The sequence below is a fragment of the Polyodon spathula genome, chromosome 28, assembly GCF_017654505.1.
Source record: "Polyodon spathula isolate WHYD16114869_AA chromosome 28, ASM1765450v1, whole genome shotgun sequence".
Classification (NCBI taxonomy): Eukaryota; Metazoa; Chordata; class Actinopteri; order Acipenseriformes; family Polyodontidae; genus Polyodon; species Polyodon spathula.
Window position 1 is genome coordinate 2,514,811 of NC_054561.1, and position 13,119 is coordinate 2,527,929.

Below are 13,119 nucleotides of genomic sequence, written 5' to 3' on the forward strand. Positions count from 1 at the left end.
TGCCAACAATGTAACAAAATTAAACATGTACGAGAGACAGGTACAGCATTATATAAAAGAATACAGAATCACCTATCAAACAGAAGAAATAACAAAAGAAAATGAACTAACAGTTCAAAACTGTACAAAAAAATGTTTTACTTAACAGGGCTGTCAGTTAAATTGCAGTTAACTTCTGCAATTAACTCATTAATTTTTTGGGAGATTAATTTTTTTTTAACACGCGTTAATCACACTCCTCTGTCTTGACCTTCTCAGCGTACCGTAATTAATTTCCTGCGGCACCACTTCAATACACTCGAGTGCATGCCAGGATTGAATGAGTGACGTCATTATTTGAATAGAAAGTCACGGAACAACGTATGGAGCAATGCACTAAAACTGAGGGACTTGTGAATGGGAAGTTCATTTTGGAAACTTTCTGACGCTTCATTAGCTAGAAAGAAGGTTACTTGTTTCTGCTGTCAAAGTGACTTCCCGTATCAGAGAAGTTCGTCTAGTCTGCTGTACCCCCTGCGTGCTAAACATGCTTTCACTTCTCAAAATACATTTTCTAGTAGTTCTTCTGCTACAGACAACAGCAATACAACAACAAATGAAACCCGTCAGGTTCAACGGAGACCTCTTAGTAAAATAAGCTGTAAAACTTTTTAAAATCTGCATTCTGATAAAATTCACACAAAACTTAGTAAACTGACACAAAGGAATTACATTTTATTTTAATAACACTGAAAACTGTTCCCTGGATACACATGTTTGCATAGTAGGGAGCCTTTTAAACTTGTCTTCTCCCTTTGCCTTGTAGTATTTAACAGCATCACGACCTTCATTTGGTAGAAACCTGATCTATGCTGATCTATGCAGAGCTCATTTGCTATGACAGGAAGATGAAAATAAACCAAAGAACCGCTGTGACAGGAAGTGAACACAAAAGGGCCTCCGCCATAGGTCAGAGCCCCTGCCTGTCATCCACAATGGCCCGCTTCTCTTCCTAATTTTCTTTTTCAGTGACCTGCCAGTCTCTTAATTGGACATGATGGATGATGTACACTTTAGACTAATAAAACAAATCAAAGAAAAATAGAATACATCGCATAAGGAGCCCTTGGTTCTCCTTGATTTGATTAGGAATGAAGTCAGACGGGGGAAAAGATGCGATAGGTCAGTATGATTATTATATCTGATGCTTCCCGACCAGAGACAAAAAGTAACTTGCCGAAGTTAATGTCATAGCATATTTAGTACCGTGTTGCAGTTAATGCATTGAACAGCAATCAGAGTTGCTGGGGACTTTATTGAGACTGTTGACGTATTTTCATTTGACTTCTTGTGTATCAGAGAGCAAGTCAATTCACAAAATGAGCTGTAATGTCTTAAATATCTAGCAGGTGGCAACAGTGTATATACTTTTTTCACCCAGTTGGCAGCTTGTACCAGGTTTTATAGGGCCACTGTGAATCGTAGCCTTGTGCACACACTAGAAAAGAACAGCTGGGTAGACAGTAAAAAGCAATGACAAACGACAGCCTCCAAACAAAAGCAGTATTGTAAAAGCTTGCTTACGATAGATGCCACTGGTGCCAGATTGTTACCCTAGTGTGTAAATTGTTACCCTAGACTGTCAAGTGGACCAATGGACATTGAGGGTTCAGACCACTGTACCATGGAACCCAGCTATCCCGAGGCGACAGCCCTCCCCCACCCTCAGCCAACGAGTCATTCCACTGCCCTGGGCTCTTCCTGTGACTGTGTGCATGGACTGAGATGATAGGGCTTTCTGATAGGGTTGATGCTTCGAACAGGATGCCACTTCAGAACTGCAGGAAACAAACCCACAAGACTCCAGCCAACATGGCGCCAATATGCATGTGCTAAATACACACCAAATAGGTAGAAATACATGATCATCTGGTGACATTTTTACATGTATCACACATATTTGGTGACATGCATTAAATAACTGTGAGTTCAGGAATTGACCTTCGGTTTTAGTGGCCTGCCAAAGACAAATGTGACACAGGCTAGATCCGTGTCTTTATATTAGTATGCGCCAGCAATCTATTGTGCACAGCAGTGCATTCCCAGCACAACAAAAGGGAACTTTGGCAAATCTAGCCTGTGTTACATATATCCACAACAGGCAACTCCTGAGCACATACTTATCGAGAAAAAAAAAATCCATCAAGCTGCATGAGAGGCCGCTCTGCGCGAAATGAAGTGCACTCTGGTTGAATCATTCACTTCAATGGGGCTTGACACTTCTAATCTAGCTGATAATGACATGGTGGGCGAGATTCACTCTGTAGTGCGAGAGATGGTCCACCGGATCCCTAAAGGGTTTTGTTTTTTGTTTTTGTTATTGCTGCAAAGAAATGTATGTGTATGAAATCATTAAAAAGCTGTGTTTCACCCTGGTTAAATACAGCTCATACTCATTGCCATGTAGTGTTGGTGTGTTTCATTGGCTAGCGGCCCTTGTTCTCTTACCACATTGTAGGCGGTGAGCACCTTGCGAAAAAGTTCAGGGACTGGTCCCTGTGCCTCCATGGCTGGGTAGCGCTCACTCAGGTTCAGAGTCACCAGCTTGGTGTTGTCACTGTTCAGCAGCCAGGTCGACACAGTCAGGATGCACTGCTTCATGTTCGCAGCAGGGGTCAGGCCACACAGCTCCTTGAAGGACACCATGGCGTTCTGTAAACAAGAAGGTAGGAAAACACAGTCTTACAGTACGGAAAGTTCTTAACGACAATGGGACTATTGGGGGCAGTCTTATTTCCAACAGAAGGGACATGCACCACACCTAAAGACAAATTGTCCCTCTTTCTTCCTATATACAGCCTACTTCTCCCCTGGATTTGCCTATAAAGAGATGGCGATGTTTGTTACATTTTGAATCTGTTTTTAAATGCAAAGACTTGAATTCAGTGGTGTGGTTTATCAGAAAACCAGAAAGCTGTGGCCAGGGTTGCAACCAGGATTGTCCTGGGGGGGGGGGGCTAAGATTACTTGCCAAGTAACAGCAGATCCACAAAATCAGGGCGAGAGTGCCAATCGCAGTCTCTACAGAGATGCACTAGCAGTAGTGCTAACCCAGTCAGACGATTTTCTCCCATACTTGAGCACAAATTATATAGCAGCGATGGCCAGCAGCTGTTAAATTATAACTGGGTAACACATTCAATAATACTGTACATACCTAGGAAATAAGATCGGAAAATCGATAGATTCCTTGATCAAGCTTTCATGGCATTTGCAATTACTGTACTCTGAGCTAGGACACAAGCTAGGTACCCGGCAAGAGATCCATTAGCATGTCAATTAAACCCTAAAAAGAGACCCACATGATTTAATTAGCAGCCATTATTTTGCTGTTTGCGTTTGGAGTCCACTAAAGTATGTGGTTATGTTACATAAGCATTTAGCAACAGATTAAAGTTATATATATATATATATATATATATATATATATATATATATATATATATATATGTATATATATATATATATATATATATATATATATATATATATTATTATATATATATATGTGTATATACACACACACACACACACACCCTAGGTTCTTTTTTTTTTTTTTTTACAAAAAAAACATTGCAGTAGCAATGCAGATCAAGGCATTTTTCAAAAACAAAATTGCAGCTCACAATAATCAAAGCGATTGCACTCAATTACTATAGCACTGAATTGGAAGGTACAGTAATGCAAGATAAACAACAAATTCTCGATCGATTCTAGAGCATTGCGACACAACGCTAATAGAGATGAATCACTCTGTTAGCTTCTCTAACTAGTGGATTTGCTAAAACAAGTCAAGTGGCACCGTTATGTTTCATAGTCGGTTTGATTTATTGCAGCTTGGTATGAGCCACATTCAGACAGCTTGAATCCCAGGAACTGATCAATAGGACAAAACAAGCAGCTATTAAAATGCTAATTGGAACCGATAATACTTTCTGACTGCCTGTTGCTTAGCGATGCATCGTGTCTTTATAATGTTGAGTCCAATAGTCTTACGGATCAGTATTCACCTAATGGGGCTTGTTTCTGATTGGCTGAGAAGGGCCCTGTTTGGAAGAGGCCTGTTACACAATGAACAATACAATGACATATATTTTATGCTCCGATTACCAATTATATTATTTCTGGCAGGAGACAGAATTAAAATTTACCAAGCATTGTACCTGTTTTATAAATAAAAGAAAGTTTGATATCCAGGAACTGTTCTGGTCTGTTAAAGAAGACCAGAACTGTCATTTCAATTAATCATAATAGAGTTTGAAATTAGTTCCATCGTTGCCAATAGGGACCTCTGAACTATCTGAGATCTGAGCAATAAAACCAGGCACTGTGAAGCACTGGACCATGGGCTAGGTGGGAGCTCCAGTTTGGAAGGTGTGACAATTATGTAATTATGTTCTGATAGCTGTACCTTTAAGACTATGACAGTGTCCCATGCGTGAGACTAAAGGTCACATTTGGTGTTAATCGAGGACGTTTGTTTTGTTGCTCGGTTCCTCCTTTGTAATGTAACGGATGTAGAGACAGTACGCTCAGTGCCTATATGTGTATAGGATTGATCCTGCTACAGAACCAGGAACCAAGTTATATACAACTCATGAGACATAATAAAAGAAGTTTGTGGCTTCTCATCGAACCTGCAGCCGAACCTCCCGCTGATAGACGACCGCCAAGGACCCCTCACAGGGACCCCCGAGCGGTGATTCATCAAAGGGCAACATGTTTCTATTTGAATAAATCAAAACTCCAACATTCACTTGGGATCTGTGTCTGAACTAGATAACCTAGTCCAGGAAACGCGACATCATACTTTTATAAGACTCATCAATCCTCCAGGCACCTGCCAAGCGGGATCATGCCAGACTGCTCCCAATGTGTAGAACTGTTTATCAGAAGCACTTCGCTTTATTGACAGTCAGCCAGACCGAACTTGCTGACCTCCATTATGTTAGCAATGCCCTTCTGCAACTAGCTGGATCAGCCCTCGGTGTGGCAGCACAGCGCCCGTAGGGTGCAGATCTTCTGACACAAACTGGCTTTATAGTCACAGAGAGAGAGAGAGAGAGAGAGAGAGAGAGAGAGAGAGAAAGGGGGAGGGACCGGCTTCAAAAACTAGCTCTTCCAGCACATCATTTTATTAGCACTGTTCTTCAAAACGCCACTGGAGACTGACTTGGCCTAGTGGCAATGTCTAGTGCTTATTATAATGAATATCCCTGGTAACAGTTGTATCCCCTTCAGTCATCAAGTGTATAATTGGACCGTGTTAAGTTTCCTAGCTACATATTTTTTTTATAATGTAAAAAACCACAAGGAGGTTCAATTACTTGCTCAGGGTCACACAACAAGTCAGTGGCTGAGCCGTGATTTGAGGAAGTCCCGGTTACAAACCTGTTTCTTTAACCACTGGACCACACAGCCTCCTTTCTTTGCCAATATGTAAGCTGGCTCATTGTAAACTTGTTAGGGTTTAATAGTCTTCCTCTTCATTCGACAAATGAAAAGTGGCCTATTAGCTTTGTAGTCTTACCCTCTATATAGATGTAGAGTAGGCAGGACCAACAGATTTAAACGATCAGACTGTCAAATGTTTTGAATGCATTGCCAGCTCGGCCAATGCATTTATTAATGTTGCCTATTACCTGTCAGATATTCAATTAGGGATTTGTAGTCTGATAAAACGTTTCATGAATATTTGTTTTCCAAGAACTTACTGGTTGAATTAATAAAGGCTATCTGTATTAATGATAAGATACACGCGGTTTTTAATGCTCTGGGTGCAGTTCATAGTAAGCTCCTTTTTTTCTGATGTAGAGACCTATAATGTTTTATTTATCTTAGGTGGGAAAACTATATTGGAAAATAAGGTTCATATAAGATTCACATGAAAGTTCAATTTTTTTTTGTTACTAGTTTTATTGCATTATATAACAAAGGATTTTTTTTCATCAAATTCTCATACTGGATTTCATTTTGTTCAATATTGTACGATGTCCATTACTCTGGTTTAACCTTTTTTGGTCTCTCACAAACTTGACAGCGAACCTCTAAATGTATGGAAAGTGTGAAGTTTGCAATGCAAGTTTGGCTGTTATCCTTCCCACTCCACACACACAAACTGTACACTGTAGCTGTTGGCTGTTGGATGTTGTAATTCTCTCCAGTGGAAGACAAAGAAAGCTGGACATTAAATGTGTATTTTTCTGTTGATTCTGCTTTGGAGGAATGAAAAAAATCCTAACAATAAAAAAGGTTTTTCATCAATGCGTGACTCAGATATGTGAAGCTCTGGTTCTTTCCAGATCCACTGCTGTTGTTATGGGGATATGGTAAGAGTGGGACGAATCATACTGTATACAAACATAGATATATATATATATATATATATATATATATATATATATATATATATATATATATATATTATATAATCAAATTTGTAGGTATCACTGCTATGGAACAAATGTTTACTCGTATTAATTTTTACCTTTGGCACGTTGGAACCTCTTAGAATGAACATTCTATTCTGAAGTCCTGCCATTATCCTCTGGAACTCTGGAACTCCAGCTGAAGAAGGACTAGTAGCCAAAACATCCTTGATTTTATATATAAAATATATATATAACATATATATTATGGACCGTTGCCGAAATCGGGCAGATGCCAAATTAGCTTTGATTTTAAAGTCATTATGACATCTGCCCGGGCAGTTCGTCAACTGCCCACTGCCACCTGGGCTGATGAAAGAATGGCTTTAGCGTGCCCTGTTGTAACAGATGAAAGGCTAATATGGAAAGTAACACAGCAGTGTTCATCCTCTGGGTATCTATTGCAGTTCTCAAGAATGGTTCGTCAGTCAAATAACTTTATTTAATCATTAGACCGACTGTGATTATTAGTCTCTTGCTGATATTGAATGATCTCTCATTCAAACAACGCAACTCTGCTCAGAATTTGTATTGTATTACTGCAAGAAGACTAAAATAAAACATTGTTGCATTTTATTCAGGATTCGTCCGTTCCCGCTCCCCCCCACTGTAACCTCTATATATAACCCATGATGAAAATAAACTGTGCATTTTGCCCGTTGCTATGGCATTGTCAAAAAGTATATAAGTTATTTAAATAAACATTGCAATGGCTGGCTTGGTGGTGGTGAGCTTTTGCGGTTAAATGCAAGAAAGGTAATTCACTCTCTTTTTGTATTACACTGTATCTGTTAAAAATCTTTCTTTGCCCGGGTGGCTGTGGGCAGTTGACCAGCCAGGGCAGATGTCGAAATTACTTAAAATTCGAAGCTACTTTGGCATCTGCCCACCGCAGCTGGGCACTTTGCCAACTGCCCAGGCACTGCGGCCAGTTAAAAGTCTTTCTTCGCCATCAACCCTTAAGCGCAAAAGCGCACCGCCACCAACCAGCCATTGCAATGTTTATTAAAATAACTTAAATACTTTCTGACAATGCCATAGCAACAGAACAAAACTGAATATCAATGCACTGTTTATTTTCCTCATAGGTTAGATATAGAGGTTACAGTGGGGGGGGGGGGGGGGGGGGGGGGGGGGGAGTCCAGAATAAAATACAACAGTGTTTCATTTCTTCTTGCAGTAATACAAAACAAATTTCTGAGCAGAGTTGCGTTGTTTGAATGAGAGATCATTCAATATCAGAAAGAGACTAATAATCACAGTTCTAAATGATCAAATCCTGCCCTATATATATATATATATATATATACACACACACACACACATATATATATATATACATATACACATACACATGCATATACATATACACATACACACAAACACACACAGTAAACATGTCTACTGGTGCCAGAATTTATTGTTGCTGGCACTATATGAGGTACCCTGGCACTAGAATCTAGCAATGCAGAGCCAAATTTGCATCCCTAACACATTGTGAAAAGAGCTGATCTCAACCACGGTTAATTCATTTAGTTTTATACCGAGCGATCTGCACTAATTGCCACTTGATTGAGCGCTTCATAATTAATACCTCTCCTTGACAGCATCCAGTAAACAAGCCAGCACTTCTCTCCTCTTGTAAATTTCTTTTTGTGAATAGACGCTGTTGGCTTGTAAATATAAAGCCTGCATCCCCAAGTGATGTCGCTCGATCCCTTTGTCCACAGCCTTCAAATTACTACACAGAGAAAACGTTTTGTTCCAGATTTTTACAGATATCTCCTTGTTTGAAGCACCTTGTTCAAACCCCAATTATCTTGTTCTTGACTGCTGTTGCTTTTCTGCACAACTAATTGTCTGTTTGTTTTTCATTAGGTGCTGCTATTACTTGCCTCAGCAGTTTCTACACCAAAAAACAACCCTCCAAAATATCTAAGACCTGCTATTCTGATTTTTGAATCTGCCAAATAAAATAGATTTGATACTTTCTGAATTGGGAGATAGACAGATAGATGGATTAGGTAGGCAGGTAGGTAGATAAAAACATAATTAAAACATATATATATATATATATATATATATATATATATATATATATATATATATATATATATATATATATATATATATATTGGAACACCGCCTAAGAGAACACTTTGCCTAAGGGACCACTCTTGTGGTAAAACAGATTTTTTTATCATTGCAAATGCTCCGCTTGAAGGAGCAGGAACTTCGTTTATAAGAACACCTTCTTGGCACCGATAGCGATTCGTTCACAACGGATACAGTACTGTTTTGTAACCTGATAACTCATCATCATCATCATCATCAAATCTAAATTTCAAAAAGTGAATTCAGTCTTTTCAAAAGCGACACACACTGATAGTTAGATAGATAGACAGATATAGATAGATAGATAGATAGATAGATAGATAGATAGATAGATAGATAGATAGATCGATAGATAGATATTAGTATATCACCTTCTGCCACAATTTTTTATTTGCATTTTTTGAAATTTTAAAAGTTTGTTTGAATTCTATGGAATTTGAGAAGTTGCCCTGCCAAAACTTTGAAAAAACATGCATGTATTATAAAATAGATACATAGCTAGGAATCTTAATGTGGTACAATTATGCACACAGGTGACTGATGGGGATTTTAGGTCATTTAACTGGCATGCTAATTTTGAGTAATGTTATCTATCCTAGATCTGTACAAAGGCCTGTTGGAAGAGTTAAATAAGCTTGAAGAAGATGTTGGGAGGGTTACCTGGACATTCTCCCTGAGATCAGTAGCCTCTCGAAGTGGCTGCGTGGCTGCCCTAAAGACTTCATCGATGACCTTGATCCCGGTAGTTCTAGTAGACGTATACTCCCGTGCTTTTCTTCCTTTCCGTGCTGACAGACCCCGCTTGTGCGCTTTTCCCCCTCCTCTCCGATTGGTGATAGCTATGTGTACAAACAAGGTGGTGTTCGCCAGGAACTCTCCGGTCAAAGACTGGAGGGGCACATGCCTGTACCCAGGCTGGAGGCATTCGAAGGGGATGGTATACTGTGCGATAAACTCGTCCCCTATGTAGTCATCGTCCAGGACCACAAAACGCAAAGCCGCCAGTTCCGGCAGGTTGATCTGAAACTCAAAACTCTCATCAAAAATCGGATTGTCTCCATTTTGAGTGACGGTTTTAGTCCTTTGCTCCGTGCAGTCAGCTGGGATCCCGTGAATCTCCACGTAGATGTATGGTTCCACGACGTCTCCTTTGGCACCGGAGCCCTTAGGTTTGGGTAGGTTTTGGCCGCTAATGATTTTCATGTGGAGCAGCTGAGCCGAGACCCCGGGCAGGGAGTCCTTTGCGTTGGCACTGAAGTAGGACACCTCCTCCCTCATGATAGCTGGCCGAAGCACGTAGCCACAGTTCCCATTTTGGCAGAACCAGCCAATGTTGAGATCCATCATCAGTCCGGGAGTCTGGTAGTTCATGGCGACCATCTGGCAGCCACATTTCCAGAAGTCCTGGGGGTTCATGTTACTGGCATCAATCCTCATCAGACTTGGGTACACCCTCGAGAGGAACCTCTTATTGTAGCTGACAAAGTCTTCCGGGTATTCATTGGCAAACCTATTAGCGTCCACCTCATTGTACGAACATATCTCCCAGTATTTCTGGTATCTCTTGGACACCTCAAAGTCTTTAAACTGGACGGACTTGCACAAGGAGACCAGGTCAGAAAGCTCTTTGCAGAGCCTTAGCCTTCCATTCATCTGGTCCTTATACTCTTCTCCCAACCTTCCAGACACCTCCAACCCTTCATCTTCGTCAGTGACATCTCCTTCAGAATCAGGGTAGTTTGGGGTTAACTTCTTACCTTTAAGGAGGATTTTTCTCTTGAGTTTCTCGGGAGAGGGCAAATAATTCTCTTCCGTGTCAGGCGGATCTAGATAGAGTTTATCCCCGAGAATCTTCTTCATGTGTTGAGCCATGACTTTCTGTTGCCGGACTGAGCAGTGCGTCACCAAGCAAAGAATCAATGGGTACTCGGACGCTTCAAACGCATACTGATTGATCACATCAATAACCTTGCAGAAGGCAACCTGCGATGAAACAGAGTGTCCGACATATATTAGAGGCTCGTTATCAGGCCCATCCCACACCACAAGCTCTAAGCTCCGGCATCCCATTTTCAAGGCTCGGACATAGCCGCTTATATCCGAGGAACCCCAGAAATGATCTTCTAAGTAGCTGGCGTTGTGGGATGAGTTGATGTAGTAGTGAGACAACGGCTGGGTCATGTCCTGGCAGACTCTCCTCTGCTGGGGATCGAAGATGTGGCACTCCGAAGACAGGAGGTAGTGGGTGAAGCCATCGATGGAGAGGTAGCCTTTTTCCCTGCCTTCCCTGGATGGCTCATGCTTGTTGACGATCTCTGCGCACATCTCCTCCGTCACCCCTTCCATGCCTTGCTCCATCTCTGCAAAGAGCATCAGATCTTTACAGTCCAGATACTCCTTGTTGCTGGAGAATTGCACGAGGAGAAAGAAGACCTCCGGCCTGGTGCACAGCTCACAGTAGGCCTCAGTGAAGATTTCACTTGTGATGTCCTCTCCGGTCCTACCCTTGGATTTCTGCAGCTCCTTAAACTTCAGCTCGATCCTGGAAGCCTTCATTCCTGGATTCAGTCCTTTAATGATCTGAACAGCCCTGGACAAGACAATCTGACCTTCTTTCTTGAAGTCAGCAACCTCAAACACAGAGGAGATCCAGGAGGTCCTCAGGCTTGTTGGGTTGGCCTCAACAGGATGCCTCCCATAGGACACCAGATACCTCAGACCCATCACCCAAGTGTTCACGATATCCGCAGAGCTTGCTACCAAGTCCAGGGATTCGTAATTCTCCCCATATATGATTGAGAAGGCGCACTCGTCAGGAAACTGATCCGAGAGGCCGTTGCTGCGGAGCACGGGGGTCTTCTTGCCAAGCCGCACCTCCTTGATGGTTTTGATCTCCAGCTTGGCTTTCTCAGAGTCCTTTTTGGAGGGCTCCCATCGCAGGTACCTCATGTCCGGGTCCAGGATGAAGAAGCGGTTGTACATCCGGGAGTTGGAGCGTACTTTCTTCATCTCACAGCCCTCCACCATGAAGGACATGCAGGCCGCTGTGCTGTTGATCTTGCGGTCATTGGGCATGGAGCTGAAGGATACTGTCTTCTTCCGAACCTGCCTCTGACGGGACCCGTCCTGCAATCAGAATAAGGGATTAAGTTATTTCCAACATAGGAACATGAACTGGGCTGGTGCTGCAAAGACTAACATAACACAAACTCTGCATGCAGAACATTACAATCATCGAACTACTGTGAGTTAGCCTTGCTGTGATGTTATACATCTGAACGGGCACACTGGACAATTCATTGTGAGGTTCTGACATTTTGAGTTTGAAAGCTTTTAGTTTTTAATGCTGCCATAGGTGGCATTGACTGGTTGTGCTACAAATATTATATGTCAATTTGTGATGCAATTTTACTTTTCATTTGAGATGTTGCAAAGTTGTTCTAACCACATCTTATGCAATAAATACAAGGAATAAAAAGCAGGTGCATGACTTTGAACTTAAGACACTTGAGCAGGAAATTGCACCTCCGTGTAAAACAGGTTTTAATGAAGCGCTATCCGAGATGGATCTAATGTAGCAAGGTGAATATCACAGGATGCTGTATTTAGGCAACTTCCAGACCAGAATGGACTGACCACAGCAACACCACAAAAATCACTAGACCTCCCAATCACACCTGAAAAAATGTTAGCTTTAGGGGTCTAATACATGACCTTCAAAAGAGCCAGGCTTATTTGAACAAGCACAGAGGCACGCCACTGCCCCGTTACAAGAGTGAGCAACACGTTTGTGAATGCCTCTTTATATGCCTGTGTCCACGATCATCTTTCTGGTACATTTCAGAAGCGTTATGCAACCTTCACAAAGACCAATTCTACCCCAGCACTTTCTGGACTCACTCCTTTCAGCTGACAACAGCTCATTAACCATAAAAAAAAAAAAAAAAAAAAAATCAAAAAATAACACTGTACGTGCCCAAATGCTAAATACAGAGCTGTGCAATCTGTCCCTATAGTACAAGACTGTATTCATCAGCCTGAACCCTGAAATAACTTAATTACATGTGCAATGAAAGGAGAAGATTAATAATTTATGATTACAGCATTTTAGTGTATCAACAGAGTAAATTCAGCATTACAGAACTTGAACCATGTCCAGGTTTTAATAACCTTGCTTCAGCTGCAAATAGTCCACCACCTTTCTGCATACAAACTCAATCATTAAAACCATGCGCGATCGGGTATAGATACAGTCTCTGCCAGCATGCTCTAATTATGTCATGGAGAGACAGAACAGAACTGGAAAGGAATCAATTTATTCAGGCTGTTCAGCATCCCAGAACACCAACCAAAAAAGAAATACACTCATTCTGAAGTACAAGGGAATTCATTTGCTTACCTCAGGTTCCTTACATCATTTTGATGTTTGCCTCTGTATGATTTTGGGTAACACTTTAAAATAATGGCTGCAAATTCATAATGAATTCCAGCTGAACACCACAGGAATAACACCTGAATATCTTCTGCACCTCCTCTG

General features: G+C 41.3%; 1 protein-coding gene across 3 annotated transcripts in view; it reads right to left on the bottom strand.

The window, feature by feature from the left end:
* LOC121301898 (inactive phospholipase C-like protein 2) overlaps positions 1 to 13,119 on the bottom strand; it is a 47,945-nt gene that overhangs the window by 11,660 nt on the left and 23,166 nt on the right. For all 3 annotated transcript variants that reach the window (XM_041231605.1, XM_041231604.1, XM_041231606.1), the window contains 2 exons: positions 9,243 to 11,708; positions 2,488 to 2,691 (listed from right to left, as the gene is read on the bottom strand). In XM_041231605.1, coding sequence (XP_041087539.1) covers positions 2,488 to 2,691; positions 9,243 to 11,708 — 2,670 coding nt within the window. The remainder of the gene's footprint in view (positions 1 to 2,487; positions 2,692 to 9,242; positions 11,709 to 13,119) is intronic.